At 39.0% G+C, this 27,276-nt stretch overlaps 1 protein-coding gene and 2 long non-coding RNA genes across 8 annotated transcripts in view; 2 read left to right on the plus strand and 1 right to left on the minus strand.

Moving 5' to 3' along the window:
• The first annotated feature begins 415 nt into the window (after nt 1–415).
• Nucleotides 416–2,049, plus strand: LOC129350605 (uncharacterized). Its single transcript, XR_008604065.1, has 3 exons — nt 416–573; nt 717–851; nt 1,209–2,049. It is a non-coding gene; the product is annotated as an uncharacterized LOC129350605 (long non-coding RNA).
• A 5,901-nt stretch (nt 2,050–7,950) lies between these two features.
• Nucleotides 7,951–11,011, minus strand: LOC129350709 (uncharacterized). Its single transcript, XR_008604192.1, has 2 exons — nt 10,777–11,011; nt 7,951–8,477 (listed from the first exon to the last, which is right to left on the minus strand). It is a non-coding gene; the product is annotated as an uncharacterized LOC129350709 (long non-coding RNA).
• Nucleotides 11,012–19,177: 8,166 nt separating this feature from the next.
• Nucleotides 19,178–27,276, plus strand: part of akap9 (A kinase (PRKA) anchor protein 9) — an 85,909-nt gene continuing 77,810 nt past the window's right edge. For all 6 annotated transcript variants that reach the window (XM_023265067.3, XM_023265069.3, XM_023265073.3 and 3 more), the window contains exon 1: nt 19,178–19,406. In XM_023265067.3, the coding sequence (XP_023120835.2) occupies nt 19,359–19,406 (48 nt within the window). In that variant the 5' untranslated portion in view covers nt 19,178–19,358. The remainder of the gene's footprint in view (nt 19,407–27,276) is intronic.

Consider the following 27,276-nt stretch of genomic DNA (forward strand, 5'->3'; position numbering starts at 1 on the left):
TTTTGTGTAGAAACATTTTCTGACTTTTTTGACCTGCAAATGAGGTATTTTATTTTAAAATGTCCTCATTTGCGTAAAAATCAGAAGGTTTTGTTTGAGAGAGAGAGAGGTTTTTAGACATGTCTATTTGTCACATCATACATCAAAAATAGTGTGAATAGCTGTTTTGTTGCAGGATAGGTTTTGGCAGCAGGCAACTGTTTTAGAGAATAAGCTCTTAAAAAAACAGTGTATATGTAATTTACTGCAGCTATTATATTGCAGCTAATATACCACATCTAGCGTATTGCAGTTGTAGTGTATTGCAGCAGATGTGTTACAGCTAATGTACTACAGCTAATATACTACAGCGAATGTCTGAAAGCTAAAGTACTGCATCTTCTGTGTTACAGCCAGTGGAGTGCAGCCAGCGGGTTGGATCTGTCGGTGTGCGGCCAGCGGGTTGGATCTGTCGGTGTGCGGCCAGCGGGTTGGATCTGTCGGTGTGCGGCCAGCGGGTTGGATCTGTCGGTGTGCGGCCAGTGGGTTGGATCTGTCAGTGTGCGGCCATTGGGTTTGGATCTGTCAGCTAATGTATATGAGCTCATTTTTTGTATCTGTTGTACAGTAGCTAATGTATAAGAGCTAATGTTTATCATCTATTGTACTACAGCTAATGTTTTAGATCTCATGTGTTCGAGCTAATGTGTTCCAGCTCATGTGTTACTAATGTACAGGTGTTCCAGCCTCCAGAGTGTTCCAGCCGCCAAAGTGTTCCAGCCGCCAAAGTGTTCCAGCCGCCAAAGTGTTCCAGCCGGAGGACAGCATTTGGCTACAGTGCTTGTTGGGCTGAATCCCATCGCTTTTAAAAAGTGAGGGACGGTCCCAGAACAGGTTGAAGTTGTCAATAAAAACCATGATGAAAGCTGTGCATGTAGACTGCAGCCAGGTGTGCAGGGAGAGAATCCAGCTAAAGCTATCTGAGCACAGGTGTCGGCGGAGCGAGAGACCGGCGGCGTTTGCTTGCTCTGCCACCGTTCTCTCGCTCCGCCGCCGTTCTCTCGCTCCGCCGCCGTTCGGCGGTAAATAATGCTGCTGTTGTGTTATTTCTACTTTTAAAACTTCACTCAAACTGATCAAATCTATGATTTCAGAGTAACGCTAGACCACTGTTCATGTTTTAGATTTTCTGTTTTCTTAACACACATTTCTTCTTTCTGTCCTCACAGATGACAGCGGTGGCTTCAGTCAGTGGCAGCAGGTAGGCTGATGTTCATCATAATGTTGTGTACTATACTATACTGTACTGTATCAGCATGTCCCCCACGCATGACATGAACATGACTTCAACAATAAGGTGTTTTTTACACTTTGTATTCTAAAATCAATCAGGATATTTGTTGTGGAACATTTTCACATTAAAAAGTAGATAAGGTGAAAAAGAGACACACAAGGACAGAAAAAGCACCATTATTATCATTATTATTGTTGCTGCCATTATTAGGGTCCGAGCACCGACGGTGCGGAGGACCCTATTGGAATGCAAGGAATTATTTATTATTATTATTATTATTATTATTATTATTATTATTATTATTATTATTATTATTATTATTATTATTATTATTATTCTTTGCCCGCCGGGAAATCGCCATTTTTGGCGGCCTTATCATACCCCAAAACGCGTCAAACTTGGCATGCTCATCAGGACTGGCGAAAAATTTGATATTTTATGGGAGTTGCGCATGTGTGTGAGAATATGGCTCCATAGCGCCCCCTGGAAAATTGAAAATTTGGTCATTAGGCCAACTTGCACGACGTTTCATCTACAGCTACAAAATTTTGTAGGCATATTCAGCACATCAGGAAACCCAAAAAAGTCAATTATGGCCACGCCCTAAACCCAACAGGAAGTCGGCCATCTTGAATTAGCTGTAGATTTTTTAAAATTAATAACTCATCGGGGATAAGTCTGAGAGACGTCAAATTTGGCCAATACATGCAAACACGCGGCCTGATGAAAAGTGATCAAAATGTTCATCTCATTTCAAAGGGCGTGGCCATGGCGACTCCCAAAAAAATGGATCCCTTCGCCATGAAACAGGAAGTGGTGTCTAACTCAGCTGTACATGGTCCAATGTGCCTGAAATTGTACATGTCATCAGTGTCCACCTCTGACGACATCCATGTAGTTATGTACATTGACAGTCATAGCGCCACCTTGTGGTAGCAGGAAATTGACATTTTTTACATTTTGAGGTACTATTCTTAGCACGTTGATCAGATTCACCTCAAATGTGGTGACATAAGCCAGAACACATTGATGACGATCCCCAGAGAAAATGGTGGCTCGTCATCAAAGGGCGTGTGTGTGGCGGCGCGGCGAATTTCGATTTCTCGCCATGAAAATTGAATCATTAATATCTCAGCTGGAAATGATCCAATCCGGACCAAACTTGATGTAATAGACACCAGTCCGGGTCTGAACACATCCACACTCATAAATTTAGAAATATTCATAGCGCCACCTATTGGCAACAGGAAGTAACTGTCATTACATTTGCACCTACCATTGCCGGAAACTTTGTCATATCATCTTGAAAATTGGTCAGCTGACTGGTTATGCCTAGACGATGCCACAGTGTGAAGATTTTGACGATTCATAAAACACTGTTGCCGTGGCAACGCATTATTGCCGTAATAAACACAGTACTTTTTGACAGGTTAAAAATGCTCAAATGCTCGCCAAAATTACCACACATATCTGGACCGGCAACCCATTTGATATTTTAGGGAAACTGCACGTGTGTGGCAAAATGGCTCCATAGCGCCACCTGGAAATTTTCAAACCGTTACTACGGCCAGTACGTTTTAGCTAGAATCATGAAACTTGGTAGGCATATGTAACTCGTCGAGACACACAAAAATGTAATTGACATCCATGCCCAAAACCCAACAGGAAGTCGGCCATTTTGAATTATATGTCATATGTTTTGACAATTTTGGGTCATTTTTAGACATTTTCAAAAGCTATAAACTCAAACAGGGTAACACCGAGAGAGCTGAAATTTGGCCAGGATGTACTCCAGGCATGGGTGATCAAAAGTTATCAAAATGCTCACCTTAAGTCTGAGGGCGTGGCCATGGCGGCCTTGTGAATTTTGATGCTTCGCCATGAAACATCAGCTGCTGTGTAACTGCCCTAAACATGCTCCAATCTGCCTCAAACTTTACAGGTGTGATCAGAGTCCAGTCCTGATCACATCCATAGGCCGACATAAACTCTCGGTCGCAGCGCCACCTGGTGGATGGAAGGAAATGCTCTATAACTAGCCTGGACATGGTCCGATCTGCCTGAAATTTTACATGTGTGATCAGAGTCTGACCCTGATCACATCCATAGGCCAATATACACTCTCGGTCGCAGCGCCACCTGGTAGATGGACAGGAAAAGCTGTAGAAGTAGCCTGAACATGCTCCAATCTGCCTGAAATTTTACACGTGTGATCAGAGTCCAGCCCTCATCACATCCATAGGCCGACATGCACTCTCGGTTGCAGCGCCGCCTGGTGGACATGCGTGGATTCGCCGACCAGCAAGGATGCGAGGACCCGTCCAATGCTGCTTGCAGCTTTAATTTACTTTGTGATTGCAACAACTTGTCAAGATATGGAAATGATTTTAATTTGATATTCATTTCCACGTGTAGTAATCCTGACACCACAGCATACAAACTAAACAGGAACTATTAAGGAAGAAGTTTCGGTTATCTCCCTGCCTTGTAAATGGAGAAAATTTAGAAATATGTAATTTTTTATTTTTAAAAAATGCATAAAAGTTTTCTTGGTGCATGAACTGAGGCTGCTGACTGACCTTATATTGCACAATGTTCAATGTCTTTAAATATTTTCACAGTAAGGATTCATCTGTCGATCTATCTATACCTGAAACCTGATCCTCTGTATATAGTCTTCTACATGTTTGTTGTTGTTTTTTTTAAGAATAAAGTCATCTGTATATAATGCTATGGGCAATTTTTGCACCGTTTTTTTCTTATTTATTCTTGCACTGCCTTTATAATCTTATACTTTCTCCTTTCCTAAGGAAGAAGTTTCGGTTATTTCCCCAGTTATGTTTGAAATGTAACATTACTTCTTCAGCTCAGTGCATCAGTGATCATATTGGTTTAGTGGTTGGAAGTCAATAAAACATTAGCGTCAGTCAAATTGAATGCGTCAGTGGATGGAAGTGGTGGTTGCCTTGTGCTGCTCTTCACTTCACTGCAGCTCCATGGCTCCATCTGCTGGACGGACAGAAGTGCAGCAGCTGATGGCAGCTTCTTTGACCTCACGCTGCTGTCAGACCCACAGATTAGGGTTTATTTCAGATATATATAATAGAAAATAATAATTAAAAAATAAGCTGATGTTGTATTTTTGCAGCAGTGAGTTTTACAGGGTTAAGAGCAACCAGTCAAAGGTTATTACTGAGGATTTTAAACAAAAACATTCAGGCAAACAGTTAACATCATAGGGTGCCTGACATGTTTGTTTTTTTTTCCGGGTCGATACAGATTTTTTTTGTAATCAAGGAGATCAATAACCAAGATTTGGAATCACTACACATTTGCAGAAAAAATAAAGTTTTTGAACAGCACATAAAGTTAAGTTAAAATTAAAATAATCACGAGTTGCAGCCTTTGCTTATTTATGTTTTACATGCTGAAGTTGTCCTTCAGTGTTTCACTGATCAGATTGTGCTGTGGGCAGGACAAAGATCAGAGGGAGGCAGCTGCAGCAGACCCAAAGTAGTTTCACATTCATTTATCTGATCAGATTTCAGGGGGCTTTTTTTTTTTTTTTTTTTTTTTTTAAGAAATGGGACCAATAATTGAAAACATGCTAAATATCAGATGGGATCATTGGTGTCACAGGACATCTGCAGACACAGGTCAAAGATTACAAGGAGTTTATTTAACGAATGAAACTAAAACCAACACAGAAAGGATAACTAAACCAAGGTGAAAACAAAAAGGGGAAACCAGACTAATTGTAGGAGAAAGGTTCTGGTTTCAAAGTCTGTGGTCTGGCAGAGAGCGGAAGAATGAAGAACTGGGCCTTCGTGGATTAAGGTGATTGAGAACAGGTGAATCAACCCCCACACCTGTGAGAGAGATGGATGGATGGATGGATAGATGGATGGATGGATGGATGGATGGATGGATGGATAGATAGGTAGGGAGGTAGATGGACCATAGATAGATGGATGGATAGGTAGATCCTGCAGTGGGGAAATTTTCAGTGTGGCAGTAGCAGATAGGAAAAAAAGTTAAAAAAAAAAAAAAAAAGCAGCACTCAGTGCACAGATATAAATAGATGCTTTCTCCTTAGAGAAGAAATAGAAATGCTTGTAAAAAAAAAAAAACCCTGTGAAATTGCACATATTGACTTATTTACATTTTATTGCAGTTACTTCGTGGGTGATCTGAACTACTGGGAGCAGGCTTGATTGAACACAGTCTGACTGCTGCAGGAAGGAAGGACCTCCTTCAAACATCGTGGGTGAAGCAGTCTGTCCCTGAAGGAGCTGCCGGTGATGGTCCTGTTTCCTGCAGGGGGTGGGAGATGTCCTCCATGATAGACAACAGCTTTGTCATCATCCTCCTGTCTACCACCAGCCCAGGACAGAGCTTGCTTTCTTAACCAGTTTCTTTAGTCTCTTCCTGTCTGCAGCCGTGATGCTGCTGCTCCAGCAGACCACTCCATACAGGATGGCTGATACCACCACACAACCATAAAAGGTCCTCAGAATTGCTCCCTGCACCCCGAAGGACCTCAGTTTCCTGAGCAGGTGAAGTCTGTTCTGACCTTTCTTACACCGTGCGTTGGTGTTCTATCTCTAGACATGTTTGAATGTCTTTATCAATAAATGCTCAAACATATGTTGAGTGTCAGCTCAGCTCTTTGTTCCATACATGTAAATGTTCCTATGTGATTGGTGTCTTGCAGTCAGAGTGTAAAGAATTGAAGCTGTCAGAGGCTTTCTGTGGTGAAGAGGCTGCAGGACATCAGCTGCTCCAACAGGTGAAGCCTTTGTTCTTTGGCTCCAACCAGAAGCAGCAATAAATCAGCATGAGCTGCAGCTTATCCACCTCATAGAGTGTATAATAAAGAAACCAAGAGGTTTTAGTTGATAGCTGTCGCTAGCAGTGTGTTGTTCAGGTTGTGAGGAGAAGTAAAAAGCTTACAGCACGTGGTATTCCCAGGTAGTCTCCCATCCAAATACTAACCAGGCCCAACCCTGCTTAGCTTTGCAGATCAAATGAGATCAGGTGTATTCAGTCTCAGAAACAAACCTCACATGATTCAGATCTCCACTCACACCTTTTATTTGTCGTTTGGTTGCGCCAGTAATAATTGATAGCATCATTTAAGCAAAGTTAGAGCAACATCTTGTAGGACAGGTGGTGTAGAGGTAAGTTTTTTGCCTCCCCGGTACCTTAGTACCTTTATTATCTTCACTTCCTTAATACTTTTGTGTACCATCATTTACGAAAACTAACAGCTACACCCAGTAGGAAGGATAGTGCAGTGGTAAGTTATCTGCCTCTCATCCAGGAGGTCCTTGGTTTGAATCCAGCTCAAGGCTCTTTTTACACTTTGGCTGCATGACAACCTCTTGCAACCATCATTACAACAAACTCCACCAGGGACCTTGTGTGACAGATAGCTCACACAGAGGGTGTGTGTCTGTCATGTGGACGGTCACGGTTCGAATCCCTGCCGGGAACCTTGTGGAAAGGTTGTGGTCTGTGGTGTGGAGTGTCACTGGACTGGACTTCAAAGATGGAGCCTGGAAAAAAGGAAAACAAGGAGATTTACCCATAAGCAAGGCACGAAGGCACGAAGGCACGAAGGCACGAAGGCACGAAGGCACGAAGGCACGAAGGCACGAAGGCACGAAGGCACGAAGGCACGAAGGCACGAAGGCACGAAGGCACGAAGGCACGAAGGCACGAAGGCACGAAGGCACGAAGGCACGAAGGCACGAAGGCACGAAGGCACGAAGGCACGAAGGCACGAAGGCACGAAGGCACGAAGGCACGAAGGCACGAAGGCACGAAGGCACGAAGGCACGAAGGCACGAAGGCACGAAGGCACGAAGGCACGAAGGCACGAAGGCACGAAGGCACGAAGGCACGAAGGCACGAAGGCACGAAGATTTTTTGCAAATATTGCCCTTTTCTTCTATTCGTCAAGGCGGTGACATCAACACTGAAAGAAAAAAAACAATCCACAAAATCAAAAAAAGAAGATAATCTACCTACAACTTTTAAAGAACACGCTAAAAAACACAATACTAAAAAGTCACACTCTTCTCCTCATCACTCATTTTTACATTTTAACACAATTTCAAAGCCACACAAATCACATTCTTCATGTCAAATCACTTCTCTTCACTACAAATGGGAGAGAACAGCAAACAAATAAAATACAACTTATGGCTTAAATATCTTCAAAATCTCTTTGCTATTCCTCTACATTCAAATTCCTCAACACCACTCAACAATCACCTGCAGGATCTCTTACTTCTTTCTTAGCTCTGACAAAACATCTTCAAGACTCTGAGAAGACAACTCATTTTCAACACATTTGCTGCTTCGTCTAAGTGTCCACACACATCTCCAGTCATCCACAGGCCTCACCACTGATCAGCTGCACAAACTTACATGTTAAACTTCTCCAAAGATAAAATACAGGCCCTTCTGTCTGATCACAACTTTTACTGGTGGCTCATATTTCAAGTTCATTTCCTTGCAAAGTCTTTATTTTGGATTAAATTGGGATCTGTGACCAGGCAGATCACTTGTTTATTCTTAGCGTTTGGATTTCACTGACATTCCTGTCATGTAGAAAAATAGAAATATCTTTGCATTGATTCAGCTAAGCTAACTGCAGACACTGAGAGGCGTAAAGTTCAACAAATGCTGTTTTTATTTACTTCACTGGTGACATCAGTAGATGCTTGCAGTGAAACCACCACTGCAAATATTTATGCATTAAAGTATCACAACTGAAAACTCCCTACAAACGTCCACTTCTAACACCACAAACATTGTCCAGAGGAAATGATATTAGCTGAACATAAAAACATGTAAAACAGCTCTGATGCTTTCATCCTGAGCTCCACTCAAACATTTCACTGTGCAGCAGCTCAGCAGTTTGTTTAAGAAAAGCATTTAGGTTCAATCTGTGAAGCCCAAAACCCACCAGCTTTGAAAAATGACACCATTTACCAGAGTCACAAACTGTAAAAACAGAAGGAATTGTTGGATTTTCTATGTGAATGTGTCGCCTCTCTAGTTAACTCACCCGGTTACGTCTCCATCCTGACGCTGCTCTGCTGGACCGGAGCTTCTGGACCAGCCGGGTGGACCTTCCTTCACAGATCTTCCCGGTGGGAGTGATTCTGAGTCGGCCTTGGTTGACTGCAAACTCCTTAAAATGGACACATGAGAGGAAATCGTGGACAAATCGATACAACAGCTTGTTCGGGTTGTCCTGTTCTTAAATGGGTAGAAAACTGCTGAGAGCTCTCAGTTCAATTCAATTTTCAATTCAATTTTATTTATATAGCGCCAATTACAGTCAAATTGTCTCGAGACGCTTTACAGAACCCATATGCCTGACCCCCAGAGCAAGCCAAAAGGCGACAGTGGCAAGGAAAACACCCTTTTAACAGGGAAAAAAACCTCGAGCAGAACCCGGCTCTAATGTGGGGGGAACCATCTGCCTGCTGGCCGGGCGGGTTGAGAGGAACAGAAGAGGTAGAAAGGTAGAGATAGAGGGGTAGAGGTAGAGATAGAGGGGTAGAGATAGAGAGGTGGGGGGTGGGACACAAGGACCATAAAACACAGCCACACATCTGAAGCATCCAGCATCCAGCTCTGGGACCAGGGACACTCGGAGAAAGGACACAGAAAGAAACAGAGTGAATGTAATGCAATAATGGTATATGTAGTAAATACATAGGTAGTTAGAGAAGGGCTCAGTGCATCAAGAGAGGTTCCCCAGCAGCCTAGGCCTATAGCAGCATAACTAGGGGCAGAACTAAGGGACGTCAAGAGGGGAAGTCAGTTGTGCAAATGAAAACACAAGCATACCCCGTCAGGGTCCCCCAGTCAGCCCTAACTATAAGCTTTGTCGAAAAGGAAGGTTTTAAGCCTGGTCTTAAAAATAGAGAGGGTGTCCGCCTCCCGAACCCAAACTGGGAGCTGGTTCCACAGGAGAGGCGCCTGATAACTGAAGGCTCTGCCTCCCATTCTACTCTTAGAGATTCTAGGAACAACAAGTAAGCCTGCAGTCTGAGAGCGAAGAGTTCTGCTAGGATAATATGGTACTATCAGGTCTTTAAGATATGATGGAGATTGGTTGTTAAGAGCTTTATATGTCAGAAGAAGGATTTTGAATTCTATTCTAGATTTAACAGGAAGCCAATGAAGAGAATCCAATATAGGAGAAATATGATCTCTCTTGCTAACTCCCGTCAGTACTCTGGCTGCAGCATTTTGGATCAGCTGTAGATGTTTCAGAGAGCTATTGGGACAACCTGATAATAAGGAATTACAGTAGTCAAGCCTAGAAGTAACAAATGCATGGACTAGTTTTTCTGCATCACTCTGAGACAGGATGTTCCTGATTTTCACAGTATTTCTCAGGTGGAAAAAGGAAGTCCTACAGATTTGTTTTATGTGCGAGTTAAAGGACATGTCCTGGTCAAAGATAACACCGAGGTTCCTCACAGTAGTACTGGAGGCCAATGTAATGCCATCCAGAGTAGCTATATGCTTTGAAAGCAATTCTCTAAGATGTTTGGGGCCAAATACAATGACTCCAGTCTTGTCTGAATTTAGTAGTAAGAAATTATAGGTCATCCAGGTCTTTATGTCCTTAAGACAATCTTGCAGTCTAGCTAGCTGATTAGTTTCATTTGGCTTCATAGATAAATACAATTGAGTGTCATCAGCATAACAATGGAAATTAATACAGTGCTTCCTAATAATGTTGCCTAAGGGAAGCATGTATAATGTGAACAGTATTGGTCCTAAGACAGAACCCTGAGGAACTCCATGATTAACCCTAGTATGCTCAGAAGAGTCATTGTTGACATGCACAAACTGGAACCTGTCTGATAAGTAGGATTTAAACCAGTCCAGTGCTGTCCCTTTAATGCCAATAGAATGTTCTAGTCGCTGTAATAAAAGTTTGTGGTCGATTGTATCGAATGCTGCACTAAGGTCCAATAAAATAAGTATAGAGACCAGTCCATTATCTGACGCTATGAGAAGGTCATTAGTAACTTTCACCAGAGCTGTTTCTGTGCTATGATGCACTCTGAAGCCTGACTGAAACTCTTCAAACAAGCTATTCCTTTGTAAATGTTCACATAATTGATTTGCAACTGTTCTTTCCAGAATTTTGGAGAGAAATGGGAGGTTGGAAACTGGTCTATAGTTGGCTAAAACATCTGGATCTAGAGTGGGCTTTTTAAGTAAAGGTTTGATTACAGCAACCTTAAAAGCCTGTGGTACATAACCTGTTACTAGAGAGAGATTAATCAGATCTAACATTGAGGAATCAGCTCTGACAGAGTGTTGCTCTGACTCCATGTGTGACTGAGGCTGGAGTGAACAGAGCTGCTGCTGCTCAGATGCAGCTTCTTATTAGCACAACAACAGACGCTGCGTTCACTACGTCTGTGGGTGTGGAGCTGATAAAGAGGATCTTCACCACTGACCTGAGCTGCTGCCACACGGTGAGACGTCCAACAGAGTCACTGAGCAGCTGATGATGAAGAAGATGAAGGCTTCAGGAGGAGGTGGAGGAGGAGAAGCTGCAGGGCCACATGAGACACTGAAGAGACAAACCAGAAATGATTCACACACTAGACATGAAGAAAAGAAAACATCAGAGAGTGTAAAATACAAGAATGAGTCCTGAACATCACAGGCGTAACCCGTAGAGCTACATGACCACACATGTTCCGGTCTTGAAAACGTGTATTAATCCAATAGAAAGTCTAGGGGTAGGGTTAGGGTTGGAGAGGGAGGTCCTTACAGTTGTAATGAAAAAAATAGGGTAATTAATATTACACATAAATATTTTTAATGTTAATACTAAGCAGCCGAATATTCTGAGAAATTAATCCGTGGTTTTTCCTTCAGCCGTTGTAGATCTAGATAACCTAAAGGTACAGTGCAACCACAACGGCTGAAGGAAAAACCCCAACTTTATTCTAAGAATTTTTGGGCTAGTGTGACTTAATATTAAATTATGAAAAAATGTATAATTTTATATCCATGTTTTTGGTACATTGCTACTGTCAGGACCTTCCTCTGTAACCCGAACCCTACCCCTAGACTTTCTATTGGATTGATACACCTTTGCTGACAGCCAACATGTGTGATCATATAGCTCTGCGGGTTAAGCCACTGACGCATGTAGTTGGTCCTCAATGCTGAGGCCCTGGTTCGATTCCCGCTCGCAACCCTGTGCTGTATTAGTTGTTCTCATTCTTATTTCTACCCCATTGTCTGGCTGTCTCTCACTACGCCTATCCATCAATTAACTGCAAAAGACTACAACACTTATTTACAAATTTCCTGTTTATTTATTAAATACAATTCTTTAATTTCTTACATCTTTTTTCCCCCCATACTTTATATATATATATATATTGTCTTAACTTTTTCCCATTTATTTAATTGCTTCTTTTTTATGTATTTTCTTTCTTTAATCTTCTTCTTCTTTCTAGAATTTAACACCAACCTTCAATTTTGGGTCATTTTTAGACATTTTGAAAAGCTATCAACTCAAACAGGGTAACACCGACAGATATGAAATTCAGCCAGGATGTACTCCAGGCATGGGTGATCAAAAGTTATCAAAATGCTCCACAAAAGTCTGAGGGCGTGGCCATGGCAGGCTCCCAAACTTTGATGCTTCGACATGACACATCAACTGCTGTGTAACTGCCCTAAACATACTCTAATCTGCCTCAAACTTTACATGTATGATCAGAGTCCCGCCCTGATGACATTCACATGCTGAAATACAGCCACAGTCATAACGCCACCTGGTGGATAGAAGGAAAAGCTCTATAACTAGCCTGGACATGGTCCGATCTGCCTGAAATGTTATATGTGTCATCAGAGTGCGGACGTGATCACATCCATAGGCCAATATACACTCTCGGTCGCAGCGCCACCTGGTGGATGTGCGTGGATTCGACGACGAGCATGGATGCGAGGACCCGTCCAACGCTGCTTGCAGCTTTAATTATTATTGTTGTCATTAAGATGATTATTATTATTGTTGTTGTTGTCATTTTTATTATTATTATTATTATTATTATTTATGATCAGTTTTGCATCCAGCAAACCCATTGTATATTTGCAGTTCTTCTACATTCATAGTGAGTTTCCAGAAATATTAAACATCACATCACATTTAACATCCCTGTTTTGAGTATGTTGTCATAGTAACCACCAGAGGGTGCAGCTGCTCTGTGTAATACCACAACAGATGTACAGATGTATGCTCACAAGATTATAAAGCCACCATGATATGGAGTAGTGAGAGTGCCAAATTACTAAAATAAGTCTATAAAAGAATAGAAGTGGAAATATTAAGAAGATTAATAAAATAAAAAATAAATAATGCTGCTGTAAGAAGAAATATTAATTACAAAAATGAATCCATAAAAGAAAAGGCTAATAAAAGTAGAAATATAAAGACAAATAAATAAAATAATGAAAAAATAATAAGGAAAAATTAGCTTTTCCTTTTCATTATAAGCGACACTGTAACGTTACAATGTCGCCTTTAAAGCGACATTAAAAGCAAAGGAAAAGCATATTTCTTCTATTATTTTTTATTAATGCATTTATTTGTCTTTATATTTCTATTTTTATAAACCTTTTCTTTTATGGATTCATTTTTTGACTATTGCCACATTATTTATTTTTATGTTATTTATAAGCACATTTCTTCTTATTTTTTTAAAATTATTTTATTTATTTGTCTTTATATTTCTACTTTTATTAGCCTTTTCTTTTATCGATTAATTTTTTGATTAATATTGCCACATTATTTTTTATTTTATTTATAAGCATATTTGTTCTTGTTTTTTTTAAAAATAATTTTATTTATATGTCTTTATATTTCTACTTTTATGAGCTTTTTCTTTTATGGATTCTTTTTTTTAAATTAATATTGCCCCATTATTTATTTTTATGTTATTTATAAGCACATTTCTTCTTATTTTTTGATGACTTTATTTGTTTGTCTTTATATTTCTACTTTTATTAGCCTCTTCTTTTATGGATTTATTTTTTGACTAATATTGCCACATTATTTATTTTTATGTTATTTATAAGCACATTATTTCCTATTTTTTATTATTTTATTTATTTGTCTTTATATTTCTACTTTTGTAGGCCTTTTCTTTTATGAATTTTTTTGATTAATACTTCTTTATATAGCAACATTATTTATTTTTTATTTTGTTCATTCGTCTTAATATTTCCACTTTTGTTTGCTTATTGTTTTCTAGATTTATTTTTGTAATTTGGCACTCTCATTACTCCATACCATAATATAAGAAAAAAATAAGAGAAAGTGGAAACGGTAAGGAAAATTCTGCCAACATTAGGGCAAAGCAGTCTAGTAAAGTTATCATCAAACATTTTTAGAATGTGTTAATTTACTTTTAAGAAGAACTTTCTGGGAACTGACATTAAACTTCCCACTGAAAACCTTAGTAGAATGTATTTAGAAGTTTTTTGGGGGAAAATAATAACTTGGATAGGTATAGGGATAGAGATATTCTGGTAAAAAATAAATTCCTTAATTAGTAAAGTAAACATGCTTTTTGTATGTGGTGCATACATGTATAATTTTACTCTTTTTAGTTGCCTTTTCAGTAAACTCCTGTTTATTCAGAAATAACATAAAGCACGTGACCTCTGTGATTTCAGTGGAGACGACCCTGAATATGTGTATTTGTGTTTTGCACATGATGCTCATGATAAATAAGCATTCAGTCACTTATAAAGCCCTCAGAGTGTAATGAGGTTTTTCAAAAATGTTTTATGATACCTGAAAGCTTCGACTATAGAGTAGAGCACAGCCATTAATAGTTAATTTTGTCTCAGCTACAGCTAATGTTCCTGAATCCCCCTGAGATACATCCAGTATTGACCATGTGTTGTGGCTCACAGCCTGCCACTGACGAACCTACTGACCCGTCGCCTCTCTTAACTGATGAGTCCCACCACTTATGAATATTTTAACATCCCACAGTGATATCTTCATTATGCAAATGAGCTTTCACTCTGCTGCTGTAAGATGGAGGCGTCCGGTGGTTTAGTCACAACAGCTTCTTCCTTGATGTCCTGGACACGGTCTCAATTACGCTTTGTCTCAGTCGTCAACTGGTCACAGTTAAATTTCCATTTACACACCCAGATCCATTTTTCTCCAACTCATTCAAACCACTTTCTCCTGCATTTGCATAATGATGTGACAGGGACCCTTATGGTCTGCAGTGCTGCCTGTTTCAATCATTTGAAATGTCAGACAAATGGAAAAGAAATAACCGTGTGAGACACAGCAAAGAAGGCTGCAGCAGAAAATGACCCTCCTAATTTTCTGCCTCTAAAGCAGAGACAGTTGACACATGTTGATGCTTTCATGGAAATCTTTTCAGTTTATTATTCACGACCTAACGCAGCATAACACATCCACTTACTGCTGTGCCATGCTTAACATTTGACCCATACCTCAGAGGAATACAGGATGAAGTTATTTTCCAATCATAGAAATAATGCTAGATAGCTAGATAGCTAGATAGATAGATAGATAGATAGATAGATAGATAGATAGATAGATAGATAGATAGATAGATAGATAGATAGATAGATAGATACTTTATCAACCCTTGTGTCGTCCTATGGGTCAAAATTGACCCGTTATAAAGTTTGAAAATGTGGAAAAAACTATTTTCATAGTGAAACTTCTGACGTCCACATTTTCAACATTTTGGGGAAATCTTTGAACAATTTTTGGTGGGAAAAAAAGAAATGTTAAAAATGTTTCTTAAGAACATTCAGAGAAAAATCAACCAAAATTCAGCGAATTTCACTGGATTTTGGTTGATTTTTTTCTGAATGTTCTTAAAGAAAATAGAAGTTTTACTGATAAATACAGAATCACTTTGGATATTTTTAGGATTTTTTGAGAAGATTTTCATAATTTTTTGAAAATATTTACAAGAATTTTCTTGCCAAATTTGTAGATTTAAAAAAAAAAAAAAAACATTTAAGGGAAACTTTTGAGGACTTGCAAATTTTCAGAAATTTGGAGAATTTTTTTGCAGATTTTTTGGATTTTTTTCAGATAAGGAAACATTTTTTGGTGCCCGTAAATGAAGACAACAGGAGGATTAAAGCTCATTTTATTATTGTTTAGCTAATTAGAAGGTGGTTGTTATTAAATTCGGACACTTATTTAGTTGATATTTTAGTGACATTTAATCATTTTTTATTAATAAATGATTGTTTCCATAATAGATAATTTTGGAATTTGTAAAGACATGATGATCATAATGAACATAAAAACATTTTTTTTTTACTTTTAATAAAAATGTTTGCCAGATTTATCCCATGGCCTGCAAAAGTCCCTCAATTATATATTTACCCTAGTATTGAGTATCTCCCTCTGAGTCACACTCTTACAAAAAGCGAAATGTTTTATAATTATAGTTACAAAATCTGTTACTTTTCCTGCTCCCTCTGACCTTCCTAAAACTGCTGAGGGAAGTCACATCATGCAGGAATGTGTTTGTTGCTGTATTTTTAATATTACATGGAATCCTGTTCTCATCTGTTTTGTTGTTGCGGTCTGCTTCTTAAAGTTGCTTTGGTAACTGCAGACACAGTACTCCCTGAGTGAATGAATAATTCAGAAACTGTCGAAACTTTCAAACGCTCAGTGGTTCCTGTCGACGCTGTTTTACAGACTGTTCTGCTCACAGGTGAGACCACGTTTGGCCAGAAATGTCCAAAAGGAGATGGGTGGAATTCAAAATCTGCCAGACTATCAGCTGCTCGGCTCCCGTCAGCCGAAGACACAGACCGTCTTCTCCTGCTGCTGCTGCTGCTGCTGCTGCAGGTATGTTGCAAATCAGCAATATAGAAACAGAACAGAGACTTTCATATTTTGTTCTGTTCTTTATGAAAGTCATATTTCATACAAATCATATTAACTATGACTAATGAGAATACTTTAATGTGACATATAAATAAATGTGATTAAATATCCCTCCAAAGGCTTCCTATACATGGCAATGTGGACATTTACATAAAATTTAACAGCCTAATGAAATAAGCAAACAAAATGTGAAATATTAAACACAATATTTTCTTTAGGAGTGAAAAATGTCTTAAATCTGCAGATTGGATCTGGACTCAGGGAATTTGGACTTTATTATAATACAATATCACGTTTAATAGGCAGAAATATGGCACCAACTAGGGGAAAGAACCTCCACATTTCTAAAATCCTGGCCTAGAATGTCAAAAACCTGCTTCCGCATCTTTGAAATGCTTCTTCCATCAGTTTACTGCTAAAAAAAGAAGAAGAGATAGAAAAAAGGATTTTAATTAGTGTCACTATCATTCAGTTGCTGTATTGTGCAGAAAATGTCAGAAAACATAAAAGCAAACCTTGTTATTTCACAAAGAATATGGTGTTTTGATTAAATGCAAACTATTTATAGACAAATAATCAGTTCCACATGGAGTCTGTATGTAAAATATTGTCCATCCTTTCCTTTTATCGCCACCATCTGTCCTAGAAAGTGATGCCGGCCTCTCATGTTACCTGCAGTCACATTCAGCCGAGACAGCTCAAATGTTTCCTTTTTGAAGGGGTTTGTTGCTGTATTGTTGCCCAGAATAGTCCAATCAAATGTCATGTAAAATATGAGGCGATGGCTGCAGCCTTTATAAGCAGAAAACAGCTTTGACATGAAAATATTTTGTGTTGAAAAAGAAAAACTCTTAACTGGGACAGCTCTGGCAACGTCTCCTCCTGTTACCATAGAAACTGAGCAGACGTTTTAAGCAGCATTCAGACCGCATATAATACAGCCAAATTTATGACATTGTTGTTAGATGCGTTGATATTAGTGATGAGTACTATTTAGAAAATAATAATTATGACAATGTTATTGTACTAGAATACATTGAAGGATTCTGCTATGTCAGTATTGCCACATATTTTCAAATGTGAATCGAGGAAGACGAAACAACAAAGTAAATTAAAAATGAAAACCACATGGTTTATTTTCTTTCGCCAGTTAACAGCTGATTGATCATTAGAGACTACACTGCTGGACTGAAACTAAATACATTTACTTAAGTACTGTACTTAAATACTCTGTACAAATTGAGATACATTCACTCGAACTTGAAGCAGAGAGAAATAGTATTGGTGTTAATTCCCCATACCTACTGTATGTACATGCAGAACAATCTTTAGCAACTAACAAAATAGGAGATTCACTCTTATAATTAGTTATTCATTCAAGGTATGGTATAATGGGACTTTACAACCGGACTTTCTCCCTTCACTGGCACCTGCATCTCTTCTAAACTAAAAGCATTTAGGTCACATCTTTACGTATGATTATAGCTCTGTAAAACTTCATAAATAAGACTAATACTGACGGACACAGTTTGAGAACCACTGGTCTAACTTGCCTGTATTCACTGTGATATTAATGAAGCACAGAATGAACGTGTGATGACCTCACTACAGAGCACAGTGTCTCACAGTTTACATTCATTTTACTGTGAAATAAAATGATAACTGTGCTGTTATCAGGTTAAAATCTAAAGACTGCATTGCACTAAATGTGCCAAGATTCCAACAAGGACTTTCACTTGTATATTAAGTATTTTTAGCCATAATTTTATTGCTTTTAGTAATCAATTTAAAGCTGTATTCTGGCCCTGTTTACTAAAGTCACATTACTTTTCTGTCATGTCAAATGTTATATGTCAAAAATGTTTTAGACATTTGATGGGCCTAAATGCTGTATTTAAATAGAGAATGCAGCTTCTCTAATCTTTAAAATAGCAGACAAAACATTACAACAGATAGCAGCAGAGTATCAGTAGTAACACTTTTTATGTGTACTGGTTGGTGTTACTGACCTGGATAATGTATTATCAGAGTTTATACAATTGAGTAAAATTGAAATTTAAAGTTATTTATAAAGATATTGTAGTAAACCTGTTGACATGCCATAAATCCACGCTTGACTCACACACTACTTTATATTAAATAACTCAGAAAGCCTTGGAATCTGGCCAGTCTTTTCTTCAGGAGGAAATGAAATCATGTGGAGCAGGTCATGTGATCTGGAATTAACACACTAACACCTTGAGAGGTGTTTTTGTACTGGGGAACTTAGTTGAAAGTGATTTCTCGGACACAGATACAACTTGTTATTTTCCATGTAAAATTTGATATATTGCCAAAAAGAAATACCTGTCATGAGTATCTCAACTTAATAAAAAGAACACAATCAAAACTATTCCAGAATAAGCTCATTTTATTATTGTTTAGCTAATTAGAAGGTGCTTGCTATTAAATTGAGATGGTTATTTAGTTGACATTTTAGTGGTATCCAGTCATTTTTATTAATAAGTGATCGTTTCCATAAATAAATAATTATGGAATTTGTAAAGACATGATCATAATGAACATAAAAAAAATATATATTTTTTAACTTTTAATAAAAATGTCTGCAAGATATAGACCATGGACTTCAAAAGTCCCTGAATTATATACTGACTCAGTGGACATTCAATCATATCGGAGACATCACATATCCAAATGAACTTCTTCAATAACAGTATTATTAGTTTTAATATTATTATTCATAGGAGAGTACCTTTATATATCTTTAAACGTGTTTGGGGAGATATTTAAGTGAAAAATCTCAAATACTTTTCAGCAATTCATCAGAAGTGGTGGTATTTCTGACAGTCCATGAAGGCAGCACTAGTGGAATGCGGGGGGGCGTGGCTGTGAGACACCTACACGACGTCATCACCGTTGGGTCTCATGTTTACGTGGAAAACATGGCGGCGGACTACCAACAAGGAGACAGCTAACGCGAGTGCAAGTCTCTGGCAGCGAGCTGGAAGCCAGACGAGAGATATTTTAGCAGTTAGGGTTTTAGATTTCGCTCTCAGATACTTCGTATGAAGCAGCTTCCCTCTTGTTTCAGCCACCGGGATCGCGGCCATGGAGGACGAGGAGAGGCAAAAGAAGCTGGAGGCCGGCAAAGCAAAGGTATGAATTCTCAGTTTGGCTGCTAGCTTAACTCCCTGACACTGCTCTCAGTGCTTTAAAGTTGGAGCTGAATGTTGCCGACAACTTGTTTTCCCTCTCGTCTGGTGTCTGTCAGCTGTTTTTCGGTTCCCCCTCCCCTCAGTATCAGCTGTCAGTCCATGCGCCCCGCTCTGACAGCCGGGGGGGTTAGCTTAGCCGCTGCTAGCCCCGGACGCCTTTGTCATGCCGCATGCCTGACATTGCTCCACTGTTTCCTTTTGCTTTTCTGAAAACTGCTGTGTAGGAGTGTACATGCAGCGCCAACTTAACCATTCACAAACACGTCTCATCGGTAACGAGGGCTTATAAACGTTACCCGAAGTGACACTGACAAGCTGGTGTAACAGGATTTACAGGACGTGTCCCCTTCAGCTGGAACAGACATTGCCCCACACGCCAAACTTGTGCTATATTGGTTTTAATAACAAGCATCAGTGAAAAATTAGGTCAAGACAACCCCCACCCATTTAGCAAGCCAGACAAAACAACAGTGATAATACTGGACTTCCTTTTGCCTTGTAAACCTGAATGACTTCTTATGTTATCCTATATAAATTGTGGCATTGCCATAAATGTAAATGAAATTAACTGTCCTCTGCCCGTGTAGATCTGGCCAGTAATGTATTGCACGATCTTGCAGCAACTCTGTTATGTATGCAAGACATACAAACCTCCACGTGTAATGCACAGTAGAATAATAATAATACACAATGGAGGCATGAGGCTAATTAGATCTAATGAGTTAGTTGTGATAGACTTCTCTCAATAAAAAGTCACGTAGTTGTTAGTACTGTAATTATTAACTGTTCTTACAACTCCTCTGTGGTCATTTATTAAACGCCTAAAAACAAATCTCTTGTCATCAGAGTTACATATTTATAATGTTTTTCAATGAAAATAATCCCCTCCGGCCTTAAAATGGACTAGATGTAACTCTACAGCCGTTACTTTATCCACAACGTGCAGGTCTATGAAATCCCTGTCTCTCTGTTTACCCAAGTCCTCCTCATTCACTGCAGCTCAAACGCTGTTAAACTACTCTGTGCTACTCAATCGCAAGTTGTAATTCAGCCACAGATGACGCCCTGCAAGTTGACAGGATTGGTATCTTAGGTTTGTTACAGAAGAAACCCCAGAAGTCTAAATCCATGTTTTGGAAATAGTCATTTGTGCACCGCACTTTCAAGGTGGAAAGTATCTGTTTATTTCACTAATGATATGTCTTCCAGCATTTACAAAACCCCCATATGGATTGTATGTGAACGAGATAAGGCAAATTGCAATAAGATAATTAGAATGTATCGTGTCAGGCAGTCTAGTAAAGGGGCTGCACTTCAAACTGTCTCCATCCTGATGCGACACAGAAACATCTAGTATGTAGTTTAGTGGGTCTTCTGGTCGCTCCAGATTTCATGCTCGAACTGGTGCTCTAGCTTTGAGGTTTTTCACAGTAAGAGAGGACATACAGTATAAAAGACCATCTCCCTGGTTGTGACTTTGGTATTTTGGTTTATAAAAGACGCCTCTGTGCTGCATACTGGTTTGACTGCTGTTTTTCCACACAGCACAATGTCACCATGTCCTCACATGCAGTGGAGAAACTCTTTGATAATGTTGAGGAGAGATATCTGGGACTTATTTGTGCTCGCGGGTTTACAGAGTCTGAGCTAATAAGTGTTGGAGTCAGTGAACAATCCGTGGGGAGTGAGGTTACTACTGAGTTTAATTTTAAAAAAATCAAGCTGGATTCAGGATACAGGGTTCAGTTTTTGTGATTGATTGAAGAAATATGCCTTTTTTTTTTTTTTTTTTTTTTTTTTTTTTAGAGCAGCTGCTGCGATTTTCCAGTTAATAAATCAGCTGCAAAGATCGGTGACAGTGATGTAATTCTAGGGAGGATTTCATGTTGATGTCTGGGTGAATGGTAAACCGTCAAACATCTATTGTATATCCTGTTTGAAATGATGTTTATACCAGACAAGTGTCTGTTGAGTCATACCAGATAATAAGCAAAGTAAAACATGTGGGCTGCTGTTGCCAGGTTATTGTTTCTAATCATTAGCTGCAGATGTATTGTTGCTTTCACGTCTGCCTGTGCAAGATGGATCATACATACAAGTGCATTACTGGCGCTATGGATTTACTCGCTCAGTTCTCCAGTTACACGAGTGCCATCTTCTGAGACTTCCTCTTTGAAAAGCACCCAGACCTGCACTGATGAGCTCAGGATGGTGTAAGATTTTGTGTTAGGTCAAAAGAAACTCAGATATGGCACCTTTTGCAGGGAGTCTGTGACTTTAACGTTGTCTCTTCAGCCTCTCTTCTTTTTCACATCTACTCTGTCTAATCCAAGACTAACAAGGCATCTGTAATGTCACTTTTTAGCACCAGTCATGGGGAGGAAGTCGTGTAAATTCTTATTTTTTGTCTGAAACATTAAAGAGCAAAGTTTTAGATGGGTTGACATGTTGCGCTTATGTTACTCCCCCTGTTGTTACTAATAGATGGGTGTGTCTCCACTGAATGAAATTTACTGTTAATGTTGTGTATTTAATCGTTCTGTCTGTGATCCGTCCTGGTGTGTCTGATCATCGTGTTCCTCTCAGCGTGTTGCGCAGCATGAATTTTTAATAAAACATCAGGGAGTAATGAGTGTCAGCCCGTTTGCGGTTCCAGCAGCTTCAAATTTATACTGATTGGCTCAGGGGGAGGGCACTGCAGTGTTGTTTAATTTGACTCAGGGGATGCAAACATCATTCATGAAGGAGAGCAAGCTCATTTGTTTCTCTGCCTCTCTGATATGTCTGCTGGTCACTAATTGGGAGTAACTTTAGCAGCTTCTGGCATTATGTGAATGGTTTGTACACAAGCAAAGCTCAGTATCTTTCTGCAAAATGAGGTTTTGGCTGAGCAGCACAGAGTGTCATAGAGCTGTAATGCCTCTTTGTGCTTTTGACAGCTGCTCATTATGCTAAGAAGATGCCTTATTATCATTATTTGTGAATCAAATACAATAGTACTATTGTCTCGCAGATATTTAGTATGCCAGATAGTTACAGAAAGATCTGTAGAGAGACCACTATTTATAAAACAGGTAATTTTTAATATTGCATCCATAGAATACGAGTAGGTTCTCGCATGGTTCACTTGGACTAACAGGTCAGTGTCACTGTCAGTCAGCGTTGCAGGTTTTGAGGACAGCAAAGATACAAGTTGATCTACTTAACTTAGGCCTGAATAATCCTTCAGGTGACTGATCATGGAGGCGCCCTGCATCACACTGTGATGAGACTATTAAGACCACCACAGTTTATGCAGCTTTATTAATTGGCAGAACTGACACTGTCACTTTGAAGCTACACTTTTTATCATCTGTAACACAACCTCAGTCTTCCGAATGCTTTAAAACTGTGCTTCTGTTATGCTGTACTGCTTTAGAAGGGATTGCCGGGTGATTAATTGAATGTGATAGTCCAGCAGCTGCCCAGTCTTAATTAGCTGCAACCTGGATGACGACTAAACCTGACTTTCTGTGCAGCTCTTGATGCTTTTGTGAGGACTGAGAGGATTTCTCCTAATGTAGCAAACTGATTTTCACTTGATGCAATACTGTGGAAGTCAGCATCTTGGAGGAATATTCTAGAAGCTGGGAAGTGTAGCGGTAATATGAAGCTGCAGCTGCTTGGCACAACTGATAGCTAATGCATTGATATCATACCCTGCACGAGTCTCTGTGGGTTTTACTGCCAGTAAAAGAGAGAAGGCTTTCAGGCAGGAAGTCTGAGGATGTTTTTATATCAAAAAGCTCTTTGCATTTTTTTGCACCAAATGAAAAGCTTAAAAGTCACACTTGGCTTTGAGTGGAAATGCAGTAAGTTATGCACAAAATACTGCAATTTAAACAGACTACAGAAAGAAACACTCAAGTTGCAAGGTTCTGGTGTGTACTTGAGCTTTAGAATCTAGCATTTACTTGAAATTACTGAGCTTCTTATTCATCTGCTGTTGTGCACAGAAAGAACAGTTTTGATAATTTAGCAAGGACAGGGATGGAAACATTTGAACAAGTGTTTTTCTTCCTCTGCCAGTAAAGCCGGTCTGCTGCACTGCTTTGGTCTTGAGTCACTGGAGTTGCTGCCTTCTTTAAAGACTGAGTGTTGCTCTCTGCCTGCTGTTGTGTCTGCGCTGCGGAAGGAGACTGGGTCAGGAGTCATTAAGAGAGACATGCTGGAAAAGTAACTCAATCATTCCCGGATACTTGACTTGACTTCTGCTGTTGGCTAAATCGAAAATAAGGATAAAGAAGAAGAAGGACATATTAAACTGTACCAAATTTAATCACCTAAATACTGCAGTGTGTTTTAGGAGGATCATTTTTTGCCACAAACGAACACCAATCTCTTTAAAGTGACTTGGAGGACCTCTGTTTTAGTTGTGTGTTTTGGCGTTACCTCAGTGTAATATATTGGATTAAATTCTTTCTTGTATCTAACACACTGCTTACTGACATGATGCACAAGCTTTACTGTCACAGGACAAACCACTAAAATGAGTCTATATGCCACTCTGAGCAGCCTAAAAGAGTTCTGCAGGCAGTTCCTCCATCACATGCCAGCTTCCACACTGTGTCCTATGTGTTCTTTTTGTTAAAGCCGTTACACCCCCTCTTAGTTCAGAGCTTTTTGAACACGTCACAGATAAACTGCAGCTCCACCTGCTGTACCGGTGATGAAGCAGGCGGGGCGGATGTAGCTTCAGATGCTTTGTATTCGCAGCTACTAGCTATTGTTCATTGCAAACTGGAATGATTGTGTATGTGCAGAGGATTTAGGCCCTCAAGTCGCTGGGTGTCGACTAACACAATGTTGCTGACACTCTCACTGGCACATGACATGAGAGGCGTCGGGCTTCCTCTCTGGGTTGCAGTGGACTGCTGATAGTGAGGCTTCTTTTCCTTTACATAAATGGCAGAGACCTGAACACCAGATGAAAGACTTGCATCTAGAATTATATTGAAATGTCTATAAATTGTCGGTCGGTCATACATTGTACAAAGGCAGTCATATGTCTTCAGAATGCAGTCATCAGCAGAGGCATTGAAAAAAAAAGTAAAACTTTTTTTTGCATTAGCTACCCAAATGTGATGATTCTATACCCAGACATTTTCTTACTATTTGTTTTTTATTTTATTTCTATTGTCCCATATTCCAGTGACCAGCAGTCTAGAGCTCAGAGATCTTTAGTTTGTGTCATATATGACAAAGAAAAGTGTCAAATATTCACATTTGAGAAATTGAAATGATCAAATAGTTTGGCTTTCTTTTGTTTGAAAACTGAATGAAATAATTTTTGGATTATCAAAATAGTTGCTGATTGACTTCCTGAGAATGAACAGGAGGAATTTCAGTTAAAGAGGTGATGCAAACTGCAAGATTAGAGTCTGTGCCAAATTATCTTAACCAGGATTCGGTGTTGAAAAGCAATCAAAGGGGAAAGCTTTCTAGGGGGGTGAATACTTATTCTAGTCAATGTATATATCTTATTATTGCTACTTGCTCCTTGAGTAGTGTCTCCACAATCTAATTTATTCTGCTTAAATACAAAATTGTGTATTCACAAGTTGTGTAAGTAAATGATTTAGAAATAAAGACTTAAATAAATGCCAGTGCCTGTTCAGAAAGCAGCAAGTTAGTGGCTTTCACCAGGTGAAAAAATATCAGTGTTTGGATGTTGTTTTTGACGCTGCTGTCAGACACAGATATGTTAAAAAAAACGCCATGTAGAAAATATTGCTATGTAAATGTTTTCCGACAGCAGATGGTGATACACCTACGTAGTTTCTGTTTCCCCAGATGGTGATACAGCTACGCAGGCTTCACTTCTCCATATGCTCAGCCAAGGATCTGCTCTGCCCAGCCAAATAGGGCAGCCTGTTATGATAAGCAGCTCAAAGAAAGGCCGGGATTCGCTTGACTTTTCCAAAAGTCTGAGTGTTTTCTGCTGGCTGGTTCAGTGTATGTGACACACTGCTGCTCATGCGTGATTGAGTCAGCGTTAAACGATCGCTGTTGTTAAATCAGCCTTGATAAAACTGGCATTCATTCATATTTCTTTCTGTGCGCTCTGTTAGTTGATGCATAAAGCTCTTCCGGAAATACAGATAGGTGGGTATATTTGGATAAGGGCTGGGCTGTGGAGGTGCGGAGGCTCAGATCAAGAGTCCTTTGAGCCTTTCAACCACGTGTTGTAGGTGGGAAACACGACCACGACACCCACTCCTAACTCTGTTATGTCAGCCTCTAACCTTTTATGCAGCAAACCAGAGCTGTCAAAAAGCTGCTGCTACAGGACTGTTGTTTGCCAGATGTGTGCGCATAAAATAAATACTAATCTTCAAGGTTTTTCTTGGCTCAGAATGGGCCATGGAGAGATGACTATGCATGAAAGTAAGCATACAAATACACAAATTAGTGAGTCAGGGTTAAGGTTTTTGACAGAAATTGGCATTTTTCTGTTATTTCTGACTATTTAATTAACAAGAATGTGTATGATTCTTGATTAAATGAAAACTCAATAAGACTCGTGAAAAACTATATATATATATATATATATATATATATATATATATATATATATATATATATAGTTATTTATATATATATCTATATCTGTATCTATATATATAAGATAAGATAAGATAAAGATAAAGTTCTTTATTTCTCCCCACTCCAGGGGAAATTTACATTGTTACAGCAGCTTTATTTACAATATATACAAGGGTGAAAATTTTTTTTTTAACAGAAAAAATAAAAATAAAGTTTAAAAGTGCAAAGATGTGCAGTGCAAGAATGTCAGTGCAAATTTATGTGTGTGTGTGTATATATATATGTGTGTGTATATATATACACACACACACACACACACACACACACACACACACACACACACACACACACACACACACACACACACACACACGTGTTAACACAATTGCACAAGGGTTTTCTAATCATCAATGAGCCTTTCAACACCATTAGCTAACACAATGTAGCATTAGAACACAGGAGTGATGGTTGCTGGAAATGTTCCTCTGTACCCCTATGGAGATACTCCATTAAAAATAAGCCGTTTCAAGCTAGAATAGTCATTTACCACATTAATAATGTCTAGACTGTATTTCTGATTAATTTAATGTTATCTTCATTGAAAAAAATGATTTTCTTTCATAAATAAGTACATTTCTAAGTGACCCCAGCTTCTTGAACGGTAGTGTTTTTATGAAAACATGAATAAATGAAAGCACTTCAGTGACGTTTTGTGTTAAACTTTAACTTCTTTAAAGTTTACCACAAGGATTTGAATTTTTACTGCAAATGTGTCTTGTGCAAATGTGTCAATCAACTCAATGTTGATTGACCTGTAAAAGCAGACATTCCAACAGAGCTTTGTTACCCGTAAAGATTTTTGCAATTGTATTCCATTACATTTAAATTCAGCCTAACGGGAAAATATGTGTTAGTCAGATTTCATGACAATATATATTGTAACTATTCAGTAGTTGTTGCAATTTCACTAAAGTCTACAAATGTCCACCTCATAGCAGAGCTCAAGGAAAAATCACAGAATCACTAGAATCACTAGAATCGGTTGAATACATTGAGTTTTTGAGTCATGAACTTCCGTATCAATTCATCTAGTTGATGCTGAAATATTTCATAGACCAGGTGAGGAGTTTGACCTGCTGATGGGTCCAACAATCAGACAGAACAATATTACTCACTTAAGGTCCACTGACTTTCTTGTTCTAAAACTTCATCACAGAATTTTCATT

Source organism: Amphiprion ocellaris, chromosome 15 (assembly GCF_022539595.1).
Source record: "Amphiprion ocellaris isolate individual 3 ecotype Okinawa chromosome 15, ASM2253959v1, whole genome shotgun sequence".
Taxonomy (NCBI): Eukaryota; Metazoa; Chordata; class Actinopteri; family Pomacentridae; genus Amphiprion; species Amphiprion ocellaris.